This window comes from Thalassophryne amazonica, chromosome 1 (assembly GCF_902500255.1).
Source record: "Thalassophryne amazonica chromosome 1, fThaAma1.1, whole genome shotgun sequence".
NCBI classification, from domain to species: Eukaryota; Metazoa; Chordata; class Actinopteri; order Batrachoidiformes; family Batrachoididae; genus Thalassophryne; species Thalassophryne amazonica.
The window spans coordinates 5,190,336-5,213,297 of record NC_047103.1 but is presented as its reverse complement, the minus strand read 5'-3'; the positions used below and the strand labels follow the sequence as shown (position 1 = coordinate 5,213,297).

Below are 22,962 nucleotides of genomic sequence, written 5' to 3'. Positions count from 1 at the left end.
AGTCCAAAATGACCACGAGATTCATGCCCATTAGTGCATTTAAACTTTCGGACACAACTGTACATGTGATCTGATTACTAGACAATAATCGACAGGTTAATCGAATATGAAAATAATTGTTAGTTGCAGCCGCTCTTTGGATTTGGTTTCCCCAGTCGTTAACTTTATCAATTATTCCTTTTTTTTTTTTTTTTTTTGGTATAAATAATTTTAGCTGTTGTGAAAAACAAAAACCACTCTCCTTCTGTCATATTGTGATAAGTCTTTCACAAATCTGCAACATTTTGGCTCGTTTTTAAGTATTAGTGACAGATTTTTGTTAGACTCCAAACCGAAGTAGCACAAAGTGATCAGATTTAGATTTTAAATTTATGACACGTAAATAAATTCTCCAGAAAAAATCCATTTTTTTTTAGCAGCAGCTATTTAGACACATTCAGCAACAGGATACAACTGTTTGCAGCAGCTGTAAGAAAAACAAACAGACCTGTTTCCCGCTGAGTCTCTTCACCGGTTGAATCAACGTCCAGTTTTACTGAAATCCATCTGACTGATTTTTTTTTTTTTTATAATAATCTTTTCTGAGACAAACTTAAGTTTACCCCCGCGCTGCTTCTTCCTTCAACAAACCAGCCGTTGGCAAACCAGCTGTTTGACCGCCCCCTGTCGGTCAGGAGTACGAGCAGCAGGTAACCTGGAAGTTCTTTGAACTGCAGCCACCAGTTCCAGTTTTCATTCTCTTGTTCCAGTTCTTGCCCATTTCTTTTTTCTTCGCTTTATTTAAGTTTTACAAGACTGAATGCAGAACCACATAAAAGTGGTATAAAAGAAAGCACATCTCTTTGGGCTTTCACATTATTTATTTATTTATTTGTAATCACATCACACTTGATTAAAAAAACCCCATCTTCACTATATTACAATTTATAAAATTATGCCCTTTAAATTCACAGTTAAAACAAATCTCTACAATCTTCCAAATTAAATAATGACATGCATAAATATGAGCATGCTTTAGTGTCACAACTACATAATTAATTTTACAGCCAGTTTTTATTTAAAGAGAAGTCAAGATATGAATATCTGAACATTTACAACTTCATTTACACCAGTCCTCAGTACCTACAGTCTTTACCTGCAGCAAATGTTACTACAGCCAACATAATAATATTAAGAATAAAGTCCTTCACATCTTCTCTCCAGATTCCACAGTATTAAGCAGAGAAGTCGGCAATTTCATTTTTGCATCGATTTCTTTTTCTTTCTTTTTTTTAATCTTTTTGGGGTTTTTTTTAAACTAGATTCTTCCATGAGGTTTCTCCAACTTGCTGTAGTGCTCGGTCATACTTATTCATGAACTGAGAAAATCAGCCGGGGGGGTGGGGGGGGGGGGGCTGGATGGCCCGACTCAGATTTTGATTAAATTTTCACCAAATACCCTTCAAACAGAGTGATCAGGCATGGTAAAGTTTGTTTTTTTTCATCAGATCAAATTTTTTGTCAATCCAAAATTTGATGTAAAAACACCTAGAGAATCCATTACATTAATATATACAGTAAAAATCTAAGCACGTGGTTAGAAAAACTGAGCATGAGGCATCATCAGGGATGCCCTGAACCCCTGTAAACCATTGTCCGTTCGGTGGAACATTTCCTTACATTTCTATAATCAACACTTTTTGAATTTTATAGGTGGATGCTTTTAGGGCCAAATCCTGGTGAGCGGGAAATTTGAAATTCCTTATATTAGTCAATATTTTGCCTATTTCAGTAAATAAGGCATCGTTTCATATGTTTTCCGATACAGGGAGTTCATTTATGCAACTAGTTTTATGATCAGAGGTCAAGGTTATTGACAAGGTCAATATTCTGCAATTTTTTGCCCATTTCTCATATTCAGCAGTATGTATTACCACCAGAATTGATAATATTGAGCTTTTAATTAACCAATATGATACACGAGATTATTGCTTTTATTTTGATTGTTTAACAGAGTTCAGGTCTTTAAGGTCGACAAAGTAAGGTTCTTTGAAATCTCGCTCTATTTCATCAAATTTGAACCTCCTCATTATTCCAGTCAATACTTTACCTATTCAATCATGAAACATAAAAAACAAACAACCTGACATCAGAGTGAGACAGAACACAGCACTGAGACATGTTGGACAGAAGGCACCCGTAACGTCTCTCACAGGTGTATCAGAGTGTGCTGTCCAAGTTCTCCTGCAGAAGCACAAAGAAATGGGTGATGCTGAAGTCAGAGCTTCAGAAAAACAACATCATCCTGACTTCACAGTCCGACCAGAGAGCCTGCTGCTGGTTTGGAGAGAATCCTGTTCAGAAGTGTTCCTCAAGGAAGACTTGCAGCCAAAAAAACAAAGAAAAACAAAAACAAAAAACAACCCTATTTCAATGATGTGATAAGTCCAATGACTCACCAAGAACTGCTGGACTGATGAGCCAAAGACTGAAATACTTGCTGGAACAGAAAACAGTACATTTGCTGAAGACCTAGAGAGCAGATGAGGTGGTGCAGAATCTGGTGTTTGGGGCTGTGTTGCTGGCAATGAAACTGGATTGAGTAGAATTAATGATTTACTCAGTGCTGAAAATACGATCAGATATAATCAATCACACCGTAGCGTGAGAGAGGCGTCCAATTTGTGCCAAACATCTTCCTGCGTCATGATAATGGCCACAAACATATAGCCAATTCCACAACAACACTATCTCACAGACTGACATTTAAAAAAGAAAGAAATCAAAGTCCTTCAGGTGCCACATCATTTTGTGCCGCCTCACAACACTTATGCTTTTTGAAATATAATTTCCTTTTAAATCCTTTCCCACAAGAGTCGCATGTGAACCGTTTCTCCACAGCGTGGACCGCCATGTGCTTTTTCAAGTTAGATTTTTGCGTAAAACGTCGAACACAAATAGAGCAGCTAAAAGGTTTCTCCCCCGTGTGGATTCTCACATGGATACGTAAATTTCTACTGCAAGTGAACAGCTTCTTACAGATGGAACAGCTGAATGGTTTCTCACCCGTGTGGCACCTCATGTGGCAAATGAGATGTGACCTCTGATTGAATCTTTTGGAACAAATGGAGCAGACAAAGGGTTTCTCATCTTTGTGAATGGCCATGTGTCTGTTCAGGGAACCCTTTGTGACAAAAGTTTTGTTGCACTCGGAGCAAATGTACCGTTTCTCTCCCGTGTGGGTTCTCATGTGGTCCTTCAACGTGTGCTTGTAGCTGAATTTTTTACCGCACTGAAAGCAGCTAAATGGTTTCACAAAATCAATCACAGAGAATTCATTATTTTTCAAAGTCTTTAAAAACGCCTGTGGGTTGTTGGGGTCCGCCCAAACATCACTGTCCTTGGTGTCTGGTTCTGAAATACCTGCTGAAGTCTCGTCATGAGCTTCTTGTTGGAAACTATAGTTTGGATTGGACTCGCTGGCTGCTTCTAGTTCTCTACAGTCCTTTCTGTGAGTTTCTGTTAGCATGGCGTCATAAGAGGTGCTCGCCGGAGGCTCAGTGTCCGTGCACTCCTGTGTTCGGCTTCGGTGAAGCTGAGAGGACAGAAGTTCCTCGTTGTCGTCTTCACTTTTCACAGGGATGGGACTGACATCAGAGTCCTCCAGTGGCTCTCCTTCCTGACTGGTCCAGAGTTCCTCCTGTTCTTCTTTAATACATCCCAGTTCTGAGTCTTCCTCCTGGTCCAGACTGGAGTTACACTCCTGCTCATCAGAGACAATCTCTTCTTTGCTCCCAAACAACTGTTTCACATCTGCAAGTAACAACATAGAGACAATAACACACAACAGACTAAATACAACCACAGGAAAGAGTCTAAGATTATGTTAAAGGAGCAAAGTCCAGAACAACAAACCACGATGTTGTTGCATTGATTGTGTTGAGTAAACTGGTCGGATTGTCAGTGAAATACAGAATAATCTTTATCCTGTGGTGTTTTCAAGCTGAGGTGAGAACTTTATAAAAGACCCTTTTATGTGGTGCTGGTGGAATTTGATTTATTTATGTAGTTATTTTGACTGAACATGTCAGTGGACAGCTGGGGGTTGGCGGGCAGGTAGGGATGTAAAGTGTCCATCAAAGAGAAGACCGCCCAAGAAAGGACAGCGCTTTTGTGGGGAACCCCGCCCCGAAAATGTTTAAAAAAATAGATGCATTTTGATGCACTTGGAGATAAATAATAATAATAATAATAATAATATTTTCCCTTTAATTGTAGTTATAAAACAGCAGGGGTGGTGGCAAAGCGGTTTGTGTACTTTGTTTCAGTGCTAAAGGTCCCCGGTTCAAACCTGGCCTGCCGCATTTCTCCATGTACTATGGAGTTGTGTCAGGAAGGGCATCTGGCGTAAAACGTCCCAATTCAACATGCAGATCCACCTTGGATTTGCTGTGGTGACCCCAAGTGCAAAAAACAAACAAACAAACAAACAAAAAAAAAAAACACAAGGGAGCAGCTGAAGGGACTTACTATTTTAGTTATAAAACAGTTTTACAAGGATGTTTCTATACATGAAAAACACTGAGAACAGACAACTGACAGAATCTGTGCTAGTGTTTAACACACACACACACACACACACACACACACACACACACACACACACACACACACACACACACACACACACACACACACACACACACACCCTTTACAAGGTAAATTTTACCCAACATTATTATGCAAGACATATTAAATAGAGTGGTCCAAAGTCCTCTCTTCAGGTGAAAGGAGGAATCAAGGTCCCAGAGTGTGGAGGAAAAGTGGAGAGACACAGAATCTAAGCTGCTTGAAATGCAGTGTGAAGTTTCCAGTCAGTGAGGATTTGGTGCTGCGCCCCCTGCTGGTGTTGGTCCACTGTGTTTTATCACATCCAAAGTCAACACAGCCATCTACCAGGAGATTTTAGAGCACTTCATGCTTGATCCTGCTGACAAGATTTATGGAGATGCTGATTTACTTTTCCAGCAAGACTTGTTACTGATTGCAGTGCCAAAAGTACTAGTAACTACTTTACTAGCCATTGTGTTACTGTACTTGACTGGCCCTATAAACAATACCCCATGGATTCACTATGGAGTATCGGCAGGAGGAATCTGAGAGACACCAGACCAACAATCCAGACGAGCTGAAGGCGGCTACCGGAGCACCCGGGACATCCACAACATCTCAGCAGGTCCACAGACTGATCGCCTCCACGCCGCACTGATGCAGGAATTCATTCAAAAGGAGCCACAACCAAGTATTGGGCATTTTCAGAAGTTCAATATTTCTGTATTATAAATCCTTACTTGGGGCAGCACGGTGCTTAGAGGTTAGCACTGTTGCCTCACAGCGAGAAGGTCGTGGGTTCAATTCCCATGGCCTTTCTGTGTGGAGTTTACATGTTCTCCCCGTGTTTGCGTGGGTTTCCTCCGGGTGCTCTGGTTTCCTCCCACATCCAAAGACATGCGGGTTAGGTGGACTGGAATCTTTAAATTGTCCATAGGTGTGTGTGTGGGTGTGTCTGTGTTTGTTTGTGGCCCTGTGACAGACTGGCGTCCTGTCCCGGGTGTACCCCGCCTCTCGCTCTATGACTGCTGGGATAGGCTCCAGACCCACACGACCCTTAAATGGACTAAGCGGTAGAAGATGAATGAATGAATGAAATCCTTACTTGGATTGAGCTCATATGCGAACATTTAATATTTTTGGAGCTGTAGGCTGTAATAATAAATAAAAAAATGCTTGAAGCATTTTAGTTTGTATGTAATGAGACACAAATGTATAAAACTTTTATGTTCGAAATAACTTTTCACAATATTCTAATTTTTTGAGATACACCTGGACATAAATAGTCCTCAATTAAATTAGAACTGCAATGATTAAATAATCAACAAATATTTTGATAAGCAAGTAATCATTTTGAGTCTTTAAACAGTCAAAGTCTGTGATTTCAGCTTCTTAAATGTGAATATTTCGTGGTTTATTTTACAAGCTGCTGGTCGAGTCAGGTTATTCATTTATTCATTTTTGCCTCGCAGACTCTAAGCGCCATTGTTATGTAACCAATCTTGTTTTGCAGCTGCACTGATGGAACTCACAGTCTCTTCTTAAAGATCTAAAACTTTGATAACATTCATTCTTAGTGAATGATTTGATGGGAAAACTATGAACAGTTTTATTTAGTTTCACTTTCTGGAAAATGCTCAATAGCTCCATTTTACTGGTAAAATGTATGTGACTGTTTGCACAAAAACAGCAGTTTTACTGTTAACGACGCACACTGTATTCTCAGAATCTGTGACTTCAAAGCTTCGAATTAAAAGCCTGTGTTTATTGACAAATCAGCCAATTTGCTAATGCCAGCATACAGACAAACGGTGAAAGTCATCAAATCTGCTAAGAAGCAGGTAAGAGTGTGGCCAGAGGGGGCCACCTCTGCTCTCCAGGACTGCTTCGACACAACGGATTGGGAAATGTTCAAACACGCAGCAACCTACAACAACAACACTAACACTGAGGAGAACACAGACACTGTGACCTCCTACATCACAAAGTGCATTGATGATGTGACCCACACAAAAACCATCATCACCCGGGCCAACTGGAAACCATCTCTGACAGGTGATGTCCACAAACTGCTGAGAGCCAGAGACAAAGCCTTCAGAGCCGGGGATGAATCTGGCTTGAGAACAGTCAGAGCTAACCTGTCCCGTGGCATCAGGAAGGCAAAAAAGGACGACACACAAAAGATAACGTCCCACTTCAGAAACAGCAAGGACGCACAGAGCCTGTGGTGAGGCATTCAGGCCGTCACTGACTACAAACCAGCACCACAAAGCTGTGAGAGCAACACCTCTCTGCTCAACAACCTGAACCGCTTCTTTGCACACTTTGAAGCACTGAACACCACACAGCCACAGAAGACCCCACCCCCTCCCCACGACCAGACCCTGTGCCTCTCTGTCACCAGCGTGAAGACGACACTGGTGGCCATCAACACTCGCAAAGCAACAGGTCGGGACAACATCCCTGGTCGCGTGCTGAAGGACTGCGCAGAGGAGCTTAAGGATGTCTTCACAGATGTCTTTAACACTTCTCTGAAGCAAACCGTTGTTCCATCATGCTTCAAAGCTGCAACCATCATACCTGTGCCAAAAAAAAAAAAAAAAAAAATCACCTCCATCCTGCTTCAATGACTACTGTCCGGTGGCACTGACACCCATCATCATGAAATGTTTTCGAACGGCTAGTCATGTCACACATCAAATCCATCCTCCGCCCCCCCAACCTTAGACCCCTCCCAGTTCGCATACAGAACCAAGCGATCTACAGAGGACGCAATCTGCTCAGCCCTGCACCCAGCCCTCACCCATCTGGACAAGAAGGACTCATATGTGAGAATGCTGTTCATAGACTTCAGTTCAGCGTTCAACACCATAATACCTCAACAGCTCATCTGCAAACTGGACAAACTGGGGCTCAGCACCTCCCTTTGCAACTGGCTGTTGGACTTCCTCACCCAGAGGCCACAAGCAGTCCGTGTTGGCAACAACACCTCAAGCAGCATTGTATTGAACACAGGGGCTCCCCAAGGCTGCATGCTCAGTCCACTGCTCTTCACATTACTGACACATGACTGCACAACAACCCACAGCACAAACCATATAGTGAAGATTGCGGATGACACAACTCTGGTGGGGCTCATCACAAAGGACGATGAGACTCACTACAGGGAAGAGGTCAACCTTCTGACCACGTGGTGCAGAAACAACAACCTGCTGAATGTCAGCAAGACCAAGGAGATTGTTGTTGACTTCCGGAAAGGTCACACCTATCACCTGTCACTGACCATCAAGGGTGCTGCTGTGGAGAGAGTGAGCAGCACCAAATTCCTGGGGGTGCACATCAGTGAGGACCTGTCCTGGACCACCAACACTGCATCACTGGCAAAGAAGGCCCAGCGGCGTCTCTACTTCCTGCGCAAACTCAAGCGGGCAAGTGCTCCACCAACCATCATGAGCACTTTCTACCGTGGCACCATTGAGAGCATCCTCTCCAGCTGCATCACTGTGTGGGGTGGAAGCTGCACTGACTACGACAGGAAGCCCTGCAGTGCATAGTGAATGCAGCTGGAAGGATCACTGGTGCCTCACTCCCCCTATGCAAGACATATACACCACCCACCTCACCCGCAAAGCAACCACAATTGTGGGCAATGCAAGCCGCCCCACACACAACCTGTTCAGCACTCTGCCCTCCGGGAAGAGGTACAGGAGCCTTCGGTCCCGCACCACCAGACTCACAAAAAGCTTCATCCACCAAGCCGTGAGATTATTGAACTCTCTCTCCCCAGCTCCACCCAGGGCTGCAGCTATCAAATATTTTTGGAATCTAATATTCTATTGATTATTTTATCGATTAATCGAGTAATTGGATGAAAAGCACCTTTGTGTTTTTAAACAATATAGTGGCAGGAGTCTCGCTAAAGCAGTGGCACAATGTTTCTGTGCCATCATGCAGATTTTTAAGTTTAGGATATTCCCTCTCTCTGTTTTGCTGGGTTATTATTTTTTTTGACAAACCATAAGCCCAGGCAGTCTGAAATCTTCAGTCTGCAGACAGTACATTCTTTTTTCCTTCTTATTGCATATTTAATTTGCACTTTTTAATTACTGTGATTTATTCAGTGTTTAGTGTATATTTAAAGATGCCGTACAGTGAAGCTCAAACCAAAGTCAAATTCTTTGTTTTCTGTTTTAGCACTGTTGTTGTGCGTTACCTGTGCTGCTCCACAGCCTGTCTAGTGGATTTCTATTTTGTTTTAGCACTGTTGTCGTGCGTTACCTGTGCTGCTCCACAGCCTGTCTAGTGGATTTTTTTTTGTTTTAGCACTGTTGTCGTGCGTTGCCTGTGCTGCTCCACAGCCTGTCCAGAGAATTTTTATTTTTATTTTATTTTTTAGCACTGTTGTTGTGCGTTACCTGTGCTGCTCCACAGCCTGTCCAGTGGATTTTTATTTTTATTTTATTTTTTAGCACTGTTGTTGTGCGTTACCTGTGCTGCTCCACAGCCTGTCTAGTGGATTTTTATTTTATTTTAGCACTGTTGTCGTGCGTTACCTGTGCTGCTCCACAGCCTGTCTAGTGGATTTTTATTTTATTTTAGCACTGTTGTCGTGCGTTACCTGTGCTGCTCCACAGCCTGTCCAGTGGATTTTTATTTTTATTTTTTAGCACTGTTGTTGTGCGTTACCTGTGCTGCTCCACAGCCTGTCTAGTGGATTTTTATTTTATTTTAGCACTGTTGTCGTGCGTTACCTGTGCTGCTCCACAGCCTGTCTAGTGGATTTTTATTTTGTTTTAGCACTGTTGTCGTGCGTTGCCTGTGCTGCTCCACAGCCTGTCCAGTGGATTTTGATTTTATTTTTTTTGGCACTGTTGTCGTGTGTTACCTGTGCTGCTCCACAGCCTGTCTAGTGGATTTTTATTTATTTTTTACCACTGTTGTCGTGTGTTACCTGTGCTGCTCCGCAGCCTGTCCAGTGGATTTTTATTTTATTATTTTATTTTATTTATTTATTTTTATTTTTTTAGCACTGTTGTTGTGCGTTACCTGTGCTGCTCCACAGCCTGTCCAGTGGATTTTTATTTTATTTTTTACCACTGTTGTCGTGTGTTACCTGTGCTGCTCCGCAGCCTGTCCAGTGGATTTTTATTTTATTATTTTATTTTATTTATTTATTTATTTTTATTTTTTTAGCACTGTTGTTGTGCGTTACCTGTGCTGCTCCACAGCCTGTCCAGTGGATTTTGATTTTTATTTTATTTTTTTGGGCGCTGTTGTCATGAGTTACCTGTGCTGCTCCACAGCCTGTCCAGTGGATTTTTATTTAGCGCTGTTGTCGTGCGTTACTTGTGCTGCTCCACAGCCTGTCTAGTGTCGGATTCCCTGTTTGGGAATCCGCTAGCTTAGCGTAGCTACTAGCTCTTAGCCGTTTTAGCATGGCGGCTTCTCCTGTCTCTCCCGCACTTTTCTGCTCTGGGTGTGAAATGTTTAGTTATTCCTCGGCCTCTTTTAGCAGTAACGGTACATGTAATAAGTGCAGCTTATTCGTAGCTTTGGAGGCCAGGCTGGGCGAATTGGAGGCTCGGCTCCGCACCGTGGAAAATTCTACAGCTAGCCAGGCCCCTGTAGTCGGTGCGGACCAAGGTAGCTTAGCCGCCGTTAGTTCCCCCCTGGCAGACCCCGTGCAGTCGGGAAGGCAGGCTGACTGGGTGACTGTGAGGAGGAAGCGTAGCCCTAAACAGAAGCCCCGTGTACACCGTCAACCCGTTCACATCTCTAACCGTTTTTCCCCACTCGACGATACACTCGCCGAGGATCAAACTCTGGTTATTGGCGACTCTGTTTTGAGAAATGTGAAGTTAGCGACACCAGCAACCATTGTCAATTGTCTTCCGGGGGCCAGAGCAGGCGACATTGAAGGAAATTTGAAATTGCTGGCTAAGGCTAAGCGTAAATTTGGTAAGATTGTAATTCACGTCGGCAGTAATGACACTCGGTTACGCCAATCGGAGGTCACTAAAATTAACATTGAATCGGTGTGTAACTTTGCAAAAACAATGTCGGACTCTGTTGTTTTCTCTGGGCCCCTCCCCAATCAGACCGGGAGTGACATGTTTAGCCGCATGTTCTCCTTGAATTGCTGGCTGTCTGAGTGGTGTCCAAAAAATGAGGTGGGCTTCATTGATAATTGGCAAAGCTTCTGGGGAAAACCTGGTCTTGTTAGGAGAGACGGCATCCATCCCACTTTAGAGGGAGCAGCTCTCATTTCTAGAAATCTGGCCAATTTTTTGGGATCCTCCAAACTGTGACTGTCTAGCGTTGGGACCAGGAGGCAGAGCTGTGGTCTTATACACCTCTCTGCAGCTTCTCTCCCCCTGCCATCCCCCTATTACCCCATCCCCGTAGAGACGGTGCCTGCTCCCAGACCACCAATAACTAGCAAAAATCTATTTAAGCATAAAAATTCAAAAAGAAAAAATAATATAGCACCTTCAATTGCACCACAGACTAAAACAGTTAAATGTGGTCTATTAAACATTAGGTCTCTTTCTTCTAAGTCCCTGTTGGTAAATGATATAATAATTGATCAACGTATTGATTTATTCTGCCTAACAGAAACTTGGTTACAGCAGGATGAATATGTTAGTTTAAATGAGTCAACACCCCCGAGTCACACTAACTGTCAGAATGCTCGTAGCACGGGCCGGGGCGGAGGATTAGCAGCAATCTTCCATTCCAGCTTATTAATTAATCAAAAACCTAGACAGAGCTTTAATTCATTTGAAAGCTTGTCTCTTAGTCTTGTCCATCCAAATTGGAAGTCCCAAAAACCAGTTTTATTTGTTATTATCTATCGTCCACCTGGTCGTTACTGTGAGTTTCTCTGTGAATTTTCAGACCTTTTGTCTGACTTAGTGCTTAGCTCAGATAAGATAATTATAGTGGGCGATTTTAACATCCACACAGATGCTGAGAATGACAGCCTCAACACTGCATTTAATCTATTATTAGACTCTATCGGCTTTGCTCAAAAAGTAAATGAGTCCACCCACCACTTTAATCATATTTTAGATCTTGTTCTGACTTATGGTATGGAAATAGAAGACTTAACAGTATTCCCTGAAAACTCCCTTTTGTCTGATCATTTTTTAATAACATTTACATTTACCCTGATGGACTACCCTGCAGTGGGGAATAAGTTTCATTACACTAGAAGTCTTTCAGAAAGCGCTGTAACTAGGTTTAAGGATATGATTCCTTCTTTATGTTCTCTAATGTCATATACCAACACAGAGCAGAGTAGCTACCTAAACTCTGTAAGGGAGTTAGAGTATCTTGTCAATAGTTTTACATCCTCATTGAAGACAACTTTGGATGCTGTAGCTCCTCTGAAAAAGAGAGCTTTAAATCAGAAGTGTCTGACTCCGTGGTATAACTCACAAACTCGTAGCTTAAAGCAGATAACCCGTAAGTTGGAGAGGAAATGGCGTCTCACTAATTTAGAAGATCTTCACTTAGCCTGGAAAAAGAGTTTGTTGCTCTATAAGAAAGCCCTTCGTGAAGCTAGGACATCTTTCTACTCATCACTAATTGAAGAAAATAAGAACAACCCCAGGTTTCTTTTCAGCACTGTAGCCAGGCTGACAAAGAGTCAGAGCTCTATTGAGCTGAGTATTCCATTAACTTTAACTAGTAATGACTTCATGACTTTCTTTGCTAACAAAATTTTGACTATTAGAGAAAAAATTACTCATAACCATCCCAAAGATGTATCGTTATCTTTGGCTGCTTTCAGTGATGCCGGTATTTGGTTAGACTCTTTCTCTCCGATTGTTCTGTCTGAGTTATTTTCATTAGTTACTTCATCCAAACCATCAACATGCTTATTAGACCCCATTCCTGCCAGGCTGCTCAAGGAAGTCCTACCATTATTTAATGCTTCAATCTTAAATATGATCAATCTATCTTTGTTAGTTGGTTATGTACCACAGGCCTTTAAGGTGGCAGTAATTAAACCATTACTTAAAAAGCCATCACTTGACCCAGCTATCTTAGCTAATTATAGGCCAATCTCCAACCTTCTTTTTCTCTCAAAGATTCTTGAGAGGGTAGTTGTAAAACAGCTAACTGATCACCTGCAGAGGAATGGTCTATTTGAAGAGTTTCAGTCAGGTTTTAGAATTCATCATAGTACAGAAACAGCATTAGTGAAGGTTACAAATGATCTTCTTATGGCTTCGGACAGTGGACTTATCTCTGTGCTTGTTCTGTTGGACCTCAGTGCTGCTTTTGATACTGTTGACCATAAAATTTTATTACAGAGATTAGAGCATGTCATAGGTATTAAAGGCATTGCGCTGCGGTGGTTTGAATCATATTTGTCTAATAGATTACAGTTTGTTCATGTAAATGGGGAATCTTCTTCACAGACTAAAGTTAATTATGGAGTTCCACAAGGTTCTGTGCTAGGACCAATTTTATTCACTTTATACATGCTTCCCTTGGGCAGTATTATTAGACGGTATTGCTTAAATTTTCATTGTTACGCAGATGATACCCAGCTTTATCTATCCATGAAGCCAGAGGATATGCACCAATTAGCTAAACTGCAGGATTGTCTTACAGACATAAAGACATGGATGACCTCTAATTTCCTGCTTTTAAACTCAGATAAAACTGAAGTTATTGTACTTGGCCCCACAAATCTTAGAAGCATGGTGTCTAACCAGATCGTTACTCTGGATGGCATTTCCCTGATCTCTAGTAATACTGTGAGAAATCTTGGAGTTATTTTTGATCAGGATATGTCATTCAAAGCGCATATTAAACAAATATGTAGGACTGCCTTTTTGCATTTACACAATATCTCTAAAATCAGAAAGGTCTTGTCTCAGAGTGATGCTGAAAAACTAATTCATGCATTTGTTTCCTCTAGGCTGGACTATTGTAATTCATTATTATCAGGTTGTCCTAAAAGTTCCCTAAAAAGCCTTCAGTTGGTTCAGAATGCTGCAGCTAGAGTACTGACGGGGACTAGCAGGAGAGAGCATATCTCACCCGTGTTGGCCTCCCTTCATTGGCTTCCTGTTAATGCTAGAATAGAATTTAAAATTCTTCTTCTTACTTATAAGGTTTTGAATAATCAGGTCCCATCTTATCTTAGGGACCTCGTAGTACCATATTACCCCATTAGAGCGCTTCGCTCTCAGACTGCGGGCTTACTTGTAGTTCCTAGGGTTTGTAAGAGTAGAATGGGAGGCAGAGCCTTCAGCTTTCAGGCTCCTCTCCTGTGGAACCAGCTCCCAATTCAGATCAGGGAGACAGATACCCTCTCTACTTTTAAGATTAGGCTTAAAACTTTCCTTTTCGCTAAGGCTTATAGTTAGGGCTGGATCGGGTGACCCTGGACCATCCCTTGGTTATGTTGCTTTAGACGTAGACTGTGTTTCATAATTATTCTATGGCCTTGCCTTGCAATGTGGAGCGCCTTGGGGCAACTGTTTGTTGTGATTTGGCGCTATACAAGAAAAAAGTTGATTGATTGATTGATTGATACTTGGCGAATAACAGAACCTTTGAAAAACGGCTGTGGAGTGCAGCGTTTCCACAAAAGCTGCCTGTTGATAAAAACTCTTACCAAATCTGAATTAAAGCTTCTTTTTTTTTTTTAAATCATTAAACATGACTCATTTAAAGTGCGCATCCTTTCGCTTCATCTGCGGCGGTGGAGAATGGCTAGTGGAGCAAAACGTGTTTTTAAAATTAATATATACAAACACACTGCTTCACTTTAAATGTGCAATAAGTCCGTTTCAGACGATCCACGTGGACCCTTTCTCTTAAAAGGCTTTATTTTACTCAGCGTGTGGCTTTGCAAACTTATAGCATCACCTGCTACATTGATTAGCACTATGGTCTTCTTCTGTGTTTTTTGTGGGAGTGTTACAGCGCCACATACAGGCTTGGCATATGTACTACAGCTTTAAACGAAGCCTCAAGGCAAAGAATTTGCCTCGAACATTTTTTGTAATTCGAATTATTCGAATTGTTTCAGCCCTTATATATATACATATCAATTCATCAATTTTCAATCAATCAATTTTTTTTTTATATAGCGCCAAATCACAACAAACAGTTGCCCCAAGGTGCTTTATATTGTAAGGCAAGGCCATACAATAATTATGTAAAACCCCAACGGTCAAAACGACCCCCTGTGAGCAAGCACTTGGCTACAGTGGGAAGGAAAAACTCCCTTTTAACAGGAAGAAACCTCCAGCAGAACCAGGCTCAGGGAGGGGCAGTCTTCTACTGGGACTGGTTGGGGCTGAGGGAGAGAACCAGGAAAAAGACATGCTGTGGAGGGGAGCAGAGATCGATCACTAATGATTAAATGCAGAGTTGTGCATACAGAGCCAAAAAGAGAAAGAAACAGTGCATCATGGGAACCCCCCAGCAGTCTACGTCTAACTAAGGGATGGTTCAGGGTCACCCGATCCAGCCCTAACTATAAGCTTTAGCAAAAAGGAAAGTTTTAAGCCTAATCTTAAAAGTAGAGAGGGTGTCTGTCTCCCTGATCTGAATTGGGAGCTGGTTCCACAGGAGAGGAGCCTGAAAGCTGAAGGCTCTGCCTCCCAATCTACTCTTACAAACCCTAGGAACTACAAGTAAGCCTGCAGTCTGAGAGCGAAGCACTCTATTGGGGTGATATGGTACTACGAGGTCCCTAAGATAAGATGGGACCTGATTATTCAAAACCTTATAAGTAAGAAGAAGAATTTTAAATTCTATTCTAGAATTAACAGGAAGCCAATGAAGAGAGGCCAATATGGGTGAGATATGCTCTCCCATATTGGCTCTCCCATATATATATATATATATATATATATATATATATATATATATATATATATACACATATATATATATATATATACATATACACACACACATATATATACGAGGGCTGTCAATAAAGTGACGGTCCTTTTTATTTTTTTCAAAAACTATATGGATTTCATTCATATGTTTTTACGTCAGACATGCTTGAACCCTCGTGCGCATGCGTGAGTTTTTCCACGCCTGTCGGTGACGTCATTCGCCTGTGAGCACTCCTTGTGGGAGGAGTCATCCAGCCCCTCGTCAAAATTCCTTCGTCTGAGAAGTTGCTGAGAGACTGGCGCGTTGTTTGATCAAAATTTTTTCTAAACCTGTGAGACACATCGAAGTGGACACAGTTCGAAAAATTAAGCTGGTTTTCAGTGAAAATTTTAACGGCTGATGAGAGATTTTGAGGTGATTCTGTCGCTTTAAGGACTTCTCACGGTGCGAGACGTCGCTCAGCGCTCTCAGCCGCCGTCGTCAGCCTGTTCAAGCTGAAAACCTCCACATTTCAGGTTCTATTGATCCAGGACATCGTGAGAGAACAGAGAAGTTTCAGAAGAAGTCGGTTTCAGCATTTTATCCGGATATTCCACTGTTAAAGGAGATTTTTTTAATGAAAGACGTGCGGACGGGTCCGCGCGTCGGGACGCAGCTGCCGCGACGCTCCGCCACAGGAAAAACACCTCTGTTGAAAGCCTTAAGGACAAGTTGGAACATGTCCTGCCTGTTAAACAATTTCTCATATACTCACTCCACTGAAAGCCATCAAAAGCCGCCTGGATTTTACAAATGGTTATCAACACGGAGGTGTTTTTCCTGTGCCGCCGCACCGCGTCGGCTGCGTCCCGATGCGCGGATCCGTCCGCACGTCTTTCATTAAAAAAATCTCCTTTAACAGTGGAATATCCGGATAAAATGCTGAAACCGACTTCTTCTGAAACTTCTCTGTTCTCTCACGACGTCCTGGATCAATAGAACCTGAAATGTGGAGGTTTTCAGCTTGAACAGGCTGATGACGGCGGCTGAGAGCGCTGAGCCGTCTCGCACCGTGGGAAGTCCTTAAAGGGACAGAATCACCTCAAAATCTCTCATCAGCCGTTAAAATTTTCACTGAAAACCAGCTTAATTTTTCGAACCGTGTCCACTTCGATGTGTCTCACAGGTTTAGAAAAAATTTTGATCAAACAACGCGCCAGTCTCTCAGCAACTTCTCAGACAAAGGAATTCTGACGAGGGGCTGGACGACTCCTCCCACAAGGAGTGCTCACAGGCGAATGACGTCACCGACAGGCGTGGAAAAACTCACGCATGCGCACGAGGGTTCAAGCATGTCTGACGTAAAAACATATGAATGAAATCCATATAGTTTTTGAAAAAAATAAAAAGGACCGTTACTTTATTGACAGCCCTCGTATATACACATACATAAAATATATATTTCCCCTGACAATGTCCTGCACTGTTTCACTTTATCACCATCACACCACTTGCAGTGTCTTAACAAAAATCTGCTGCTGCTACAAATACTGAATGGTTTTCACTACTGCACTTTCCACTTTACTATTACCTCAGACACTACACTGTAAATACTTGTCCTTATTGTCGAAATGTCTTATCCTGTCATCACCGAGGGAAGGTGACAAACGAAATTTCGATTCCTTGTATGTCTAGTACATGTGAAGAATTGACAATAAAGCCGACTTTGACTTTCCTCGTTTTTTTCCAGCAGCTTCAGACAACTCGGCTTAAAGTAATTTTTCTCCCTCAACAAAGGCATTTAGTGAGCTGTACAAGAAGGTGAATAGTAAGGAAGGAGAAAAGGAGTTTATTAATGAAAATCCTTGTTTTTTTCTTACATTAAATAACTTGTAATTAAAATAGTTTTAAGTTAAAAAAAGAAGCTTCTCTTAGGTGGCGACAGGGAATGAAGTATCTGGTATCGAACTCTGAGGATACAGACGAAATAGTGGCACTAAACTTTAACCCTTTACTTCAAAAGATAAAAACAAACCTTGATAAGTGGGAAAAACTAAAACAAACATTGTGGGGAAAAATTAATATTATAAAAACGATAATTGCCCCACAGTTCAGCTATGTGGCAATGATGTTACCAATTAAGATACCATCTAACATATTTAGGAAACTGGATGATGTCATAAAACATTTCTTATGGGCTGGGAAAAGACCACGAATTAAGCTGAGAAAGTTATGTGCACATAAAGAGAAGGGAGGGCTTGGCCTGCCAGATCTTAGATTGTATTATTATTTTTTTATTTATTATTTTTTCAATGACTGCAGTGTGTTTGTTCATTAGAATTTCTCATGATTAAATCATTTTTAATTGAGTCATTTCAACATTAAACTTAGGCCTGGGCGATATATCGATTACTTCGAATTATTTGTTGCGGACGATTTAAAAAATAAAAAAATCGGGGTTTTTTTCCTCCTCTTGCAGCGGCGCACCTTTTTGACCCCAGGACGTTCCGTAGCTCCCCCCTCTCCGTCCCGTTTCCTTCACATAATAACAAAGATGGCTAACAGCTAATGGAGAGCGAGTTTCGTCAGTGGTGTGAGATTGCTGTAACAGACGTGGAACAAGTGACTGGACGCTGCAAAGTTTGTCTAACGCCACGGTGAGCCGTTGTATTTTTGTTTAATCCAGCCAGTCTGTTCGTGAAGAAGGGACTGCTGTCTGCTCGTCGGCAGCCAGCCGAGCAGAGCAGAGTGTCACGGCGCTGCAGCTCAGAGGCTCTGAGTGAAAGAACAACGCTAGTGACACATTAAGGCTTTATTTTACAAATGAAAGCGTTCATGTTTCCAAAGTTTGCTCAAATAAGCCGCAAAGACGGTGTAGTGAAGAGTCTCGTTCCCTCACAACGAGAGAGAGGGAGGAGGAAAAAGTGAACAGACGTTCCACACTGCAAAAAAAAAAAAAAAAGAAAAAAAAAGGAGCGAAGCAATTTTAATCAACGATCTTCTTCACCACACAATTTAGTGAAACAGTAAAGTGTGAAAAACTTTTTTATTATTGTTGTTTATGCACCAATGACACCAGATCAAATTAATTGTATGTGAGAACTTACTTGCAATAAATTTGATTCTGATTTGACAATCAAATCAGTCCAGGTTTAGCTTTTGTACAAACAAGACAATTAGGGGTTATGTTGTTTTTAAAAAGTATGCAATCCCACTCAGAAATGTTAAAAAGAAAAAACTAAACTGTCAACATGACAGTAAAACTGCCTGCCTGACTGGATTAAAGGTAGTGTGTCATTTTTAAAGATGAGAGCAAATGATATGTCCATCATATATTAATGTGTTTTTAAACTTTTCAATGTTATTTATTTTATTAACTTAGAAACATGCAAAAAGAACTTTGATATTACAACATAAGTGTCCTTTTTTTGGTCTATTATTCTTGCTTTCAATGCATCTAAAACCAATCAAAATGACTCGCAGCACACCGCCTCGGGTGATAATTGCCAACACCACTACACTAAAAATTTCTGGGGCGAACCCTGAAAGCCCATCGCAACAAAACGCAGCCGCACAACAAACTTATTCCAGTATCTAAAACAGAGGCATCCAGCTGCATGAGAGAAATACTACAACCCCTGGCAAAAATTATGGAATCACCGGCCTCGGAGGATGTTCATTCAGTTGTTTAATTTTGTAGAAAAAAAGCAGATCACAGACATGACACAAAACTAAAGTAATTTCAAATGGCAACTTTCTGGCTTTAAGAAACACTATAAGAAATCAGGAAAAAAAATTGTGGCAGTCAATAATGGTTACTTTTTTAGACCAAGCAGAGGGAAAAAAAAACAAACGGAATCACTCAATTCTGAGGAAAAAATTATGGAATCATGAAAAACAAAAGAACGCTCCAACACATCACTAGTATTTTGTTGCACCACCTCTGGCTTTTATAACAGCTTGCAGTCTCTGAGGCATGGACTTAATGAGACACAGCTGACTGTGAACAACCAACATCTTTTGCCACATTGCGTGATGATTGACCCTCTTAAGAGTTTGATAATCCTCTCCTTTGTTTCAATTGACATCTCTCGTGTTGGAGCCATGATTCATGTCAGTCCACTTGGTGCAACAGCTCTCCAAGGTGTGATCATTCCTTTTTAGATGCAGACTAACGAGCAGATCTAATTTGATGCAGGTGTTAGTTTTGGGGATGAAAATTTACAGGGTGATTCCATAATTTATTCCTCAGAATTGAGTGAGTCCATATTTTTTTCCCTCTGCTTGGACTAAAAAAGTAACCGTTACTGACTGCCACAATTTTTTTTCTTGATTTCTTATAGTGTTTCCTAAAGCCAGAAAGTTGCCATTTGAAATGACTTTAGTTTTGTGTCATGTCTGATCTGCTTTTTTTCTACAAAATTAAACAACTGAATGAACATCTTCCGAGGCCGGTGATTCCATAATTTTTGCCAGGGATTGTCCACTTTACGAGGGGAACAAGAGCGCCAACTCCCCCTAAAAACCAGCTTACTCTGGTGGAATAATTTACTGAAGTGTATTTTTTTAAATCAAAAGAACAGTTGGAGCTTCAATTCCAGGAGGTAAGACGGGGGTTAGTTTTAAGTTTTTGATAAAATAAAAGCAAAACTTGTTCTGAGTTATCTCTGTCATTTGTATTAAATGATTTCTTTTAAAAAGTAGGGGGGGGGATCGAAAATCAAATTTTTTCTGAAAAAAATCAGATTTTATTTTTCGGCCAAATCGCCCAGGCCTAATTAAACTACGTCCTTACTATGTGATTGTGTTTAATGTTGTAATCAGGACAGAGTAGTTACTAAAATATGAATTCCACTTTTCTAGTGATTGTGAATGTTTTAAAATTATGCACAATAGGGGTGGGGCTTCTTCTACCTATGCAAATGTCTTTTTGACTGAACTTTAACTTCATAGACATGTTTAATGATTCCTTTATTTAATGGTAAAATAAGGAAAAAGTTTTTTCAAATAATAAAGTAGTTGCTGTTAAAAGAACCTTTATTTTATTTAAAAGTGTACCAGCAGGTGTGAGTTTGCAGAGACGACAGTTGCACTGGACCCTCAGGACACATAACCAGATGGTCTACTCTGCAGCTCAGAGCTCAGAGATGTTCTCTTCTTCCGTCTGGACTTCAGATTGTGGTATATTTAGACCATAGCTGTCAAACTGATTCCAGAAAGGGCCAAGAGGGTGCAGGTTTTCTTTGTAACCACCAACTCCAGCAGGTGATTTCACTGATGAACATCACTTTGAGCAGATGGGAAGAGTTCATCAGTGAAATCACCTGCTGGAGTTGGTGGTTACAAAGTAAACCTGCACCCTCTTGGCCCTTTCTGGAATCAGTTTGACACTTATGACTTAGACTAACAAATAAGGCCCCTTTAAGGCCCCATAATGCAAAAGCTTCGCGGAGGGTGGGTAGGGTGCTAAGCATCCGCCGAACCCCGGCTTTTTAAGGTGATTTTTCATTCTCATTACGTTGACAAAAAAATCCTGCTGAGAACCCTGAACGCATACTTCTGACATCACATGTGGGACACGGGACCCTCCAACTAGTACGTGAAGGCACAATCACAGTCTTTAATGCCTCACACTGACAGGATGTACTGACTTTAGGGCCACAGACCTACAGGATTAACTGACCTCAGTGCCGCACGATGGCAGGATCAACTGACCTTAGTGCCACACGCCGGCAGGGTGCAACGACGAACCCAAACTGATCCAAATTGACTCCAACGATGGACCCAAACTAACCCAAATATTATTAAATGAAGTACTTTTATTTATTTTCAGAAATGCGCTCCATTCTCAAAACTGTACTCTCCCTCCCTCCATCTCGCTGCCTCTTCAGAATACTGAAACAGTAAACAAGGGATGCTAAAGTATGTTTGTGAGTACTGGCAATCTTTTGGGGGGGGGACAGACATACAACGAACTCTGAATTTTGGTATCTGATGTTATGAGCCCTGATGAGGCAGGCCACCCTGCTCAGAGTGCCACTCTTACTGGACCGACCTCAGCTATTTTGGCATTGTGGGACAGCTCGCGCCCACACATTGAGCTTGCCGGACTACTTTCTCCACCCTGCTCAGAGTGCCGGAATCACTGGAGCAACAACACACAGAATGTCTTTGTCCCAGATTGATCTTTCAGTGCAGCTTCTTGTTCTGACTTTAACACAAAGTTAACACCCAAGTCTTTCATCGCCAACTGTAAATGGTAATTAAACCATTCCAATTGTATCTTTCTGAACTCTTCCATATCAAAATCCATCGTGTCAATATTTACAATGTGCTGAGCCATAACAGGTGAAGTTGCTCATAAACTAAGTTTCTTAAATATTTATTACGACCACTCTTAGAACTTCTGTTATCTTTATAATTTTGTACGTCTGTAAAGGCGAGTGCCGTTTGCTTTTAATGTACCGTTTTGAGAACGGAGCGCATTTCTGAAAATAAATATAGGTTCGTCATTTAGTCATATTTGGGTCCGTTTGGGTAAATCGTCGCACTCCGCTGACGGGATCAACTAATGTCACACATTAACACAGTTTGCAGACGTTAGGAAAATAAGATGTAAACTGTACAAACCTGTTGCCCTTATGCGAACTTCAGGGTTTAACACGGCGTCCAGTAGCTGGCGCTGTCGGTGGTTCTCCTCTTTAGAACGACAAAGTTCCTCTTCGTACTCTACGATGGTTCTTTCGAAAAGTCCAAATATCTCTTCAGCAGCTGCAGTTAGCCGCTGCTTCACCAACGCTCTCAGCATTTGAACTTTAGTCATTTTCACACAGAAACGCACCAAACTGTTAACAGCAGTCTCTTTACAGCTAACAAGCTAAGCTAAGCTAACTTCAGTAGCATCGCAAGCTAGCGGCAAATGAGTCAGCACAAAGTCCGTTCAGCCACTTCCAGCCACAAAAAAACAGAGCAACAGACGAATATCAAGTCCAGTGAGAACCCTTATCTAGCTACACGGAGATTCTGATGATGGTTTTAAGTTAGATTTGAAGTAAACTTTCTAACCAACACAGAGACTCAGCTAATAAACACACATCGTGTGAGAAAGTTAGCCACAATACGGATGCGAGTGAACAGGAAAGACCTTCAAAATAAAAGTTTGTAAAACGATAAACGTTTCCTTGTGTACTTTGTACAACTTTGTAAGGTAACCGTATACGTACTTTGTTTCTAGGTCAAAGAACAACAAAGAATGTGTGATTTGTGAAAAATGTCATCATTTCTGCACAGAGAGAAGTCAACTTATGGAACTCAATCAAGCGCTTGATATCCCGAATTTAAACACTTTAAAAAACAGACTGAGCGAGTACCAATATTTACTAGAACAGGTACCCTGTCATCACAAACAATATGAAGACCCTGAAACAGAAGAACATTAAAATGTCCAGGCATCGACCAAATAAGTAAAGCAATGCATAAAGAGAATAATTTACGTCAATATATTTTCTTTAAATA

The 22,962-nt window shown here is 41.4% G+C and overlaps 1 protein-coding gene across 1 annotated transcript; it reads right to left on the bottom strand.

The window, feature by feature from the left end:
- Window positions 1-570: 570 nt before the first annotated feature.
- On the bottom strand, window positions 571-22,566 carry LOC117525093 (zinc finger protein 568-like). Its single transcript, XM_034186962.1, has 2 exons — window positions 22,078-22,566; window positions 571-3,792 (listed from the first exon to the last, which is right to left on the bottom strand). The coding sequence occupies exons 1-2, from the start codon at window positions 22,268-22,270 to the stop codon at window positions 2,762-2,764; spliced, it is 1,224 nt and encodes a 407-aa protein (XP_034042853.1). The 5' UTR covers window positions 22,271-22,566; the 3' UTR covers window positions 571-2,761.
- Window positions 22,567-22,962: the final 396 nt, after the last annotated feature.

What these genes read in the sequence shown, in the direction of transcription:
- LOC117525093 (XM_034186962.1), bottom strand. Translation starts at nt 22,270, where the DNA reads ATGACTAAAGTTCAAATGCTGAGAGCGTTGGTGAAGCAGCGGCTAACT. An exon ending in AGTTCGCATAAGGGCAACAG is followed by an intron (nt 3,793 to 22,077) that starts GTTTGTACAGTT and finishes TGTTACTTGCAG; the next exon opens with ATGTGAAACAGTTGTTTGGG.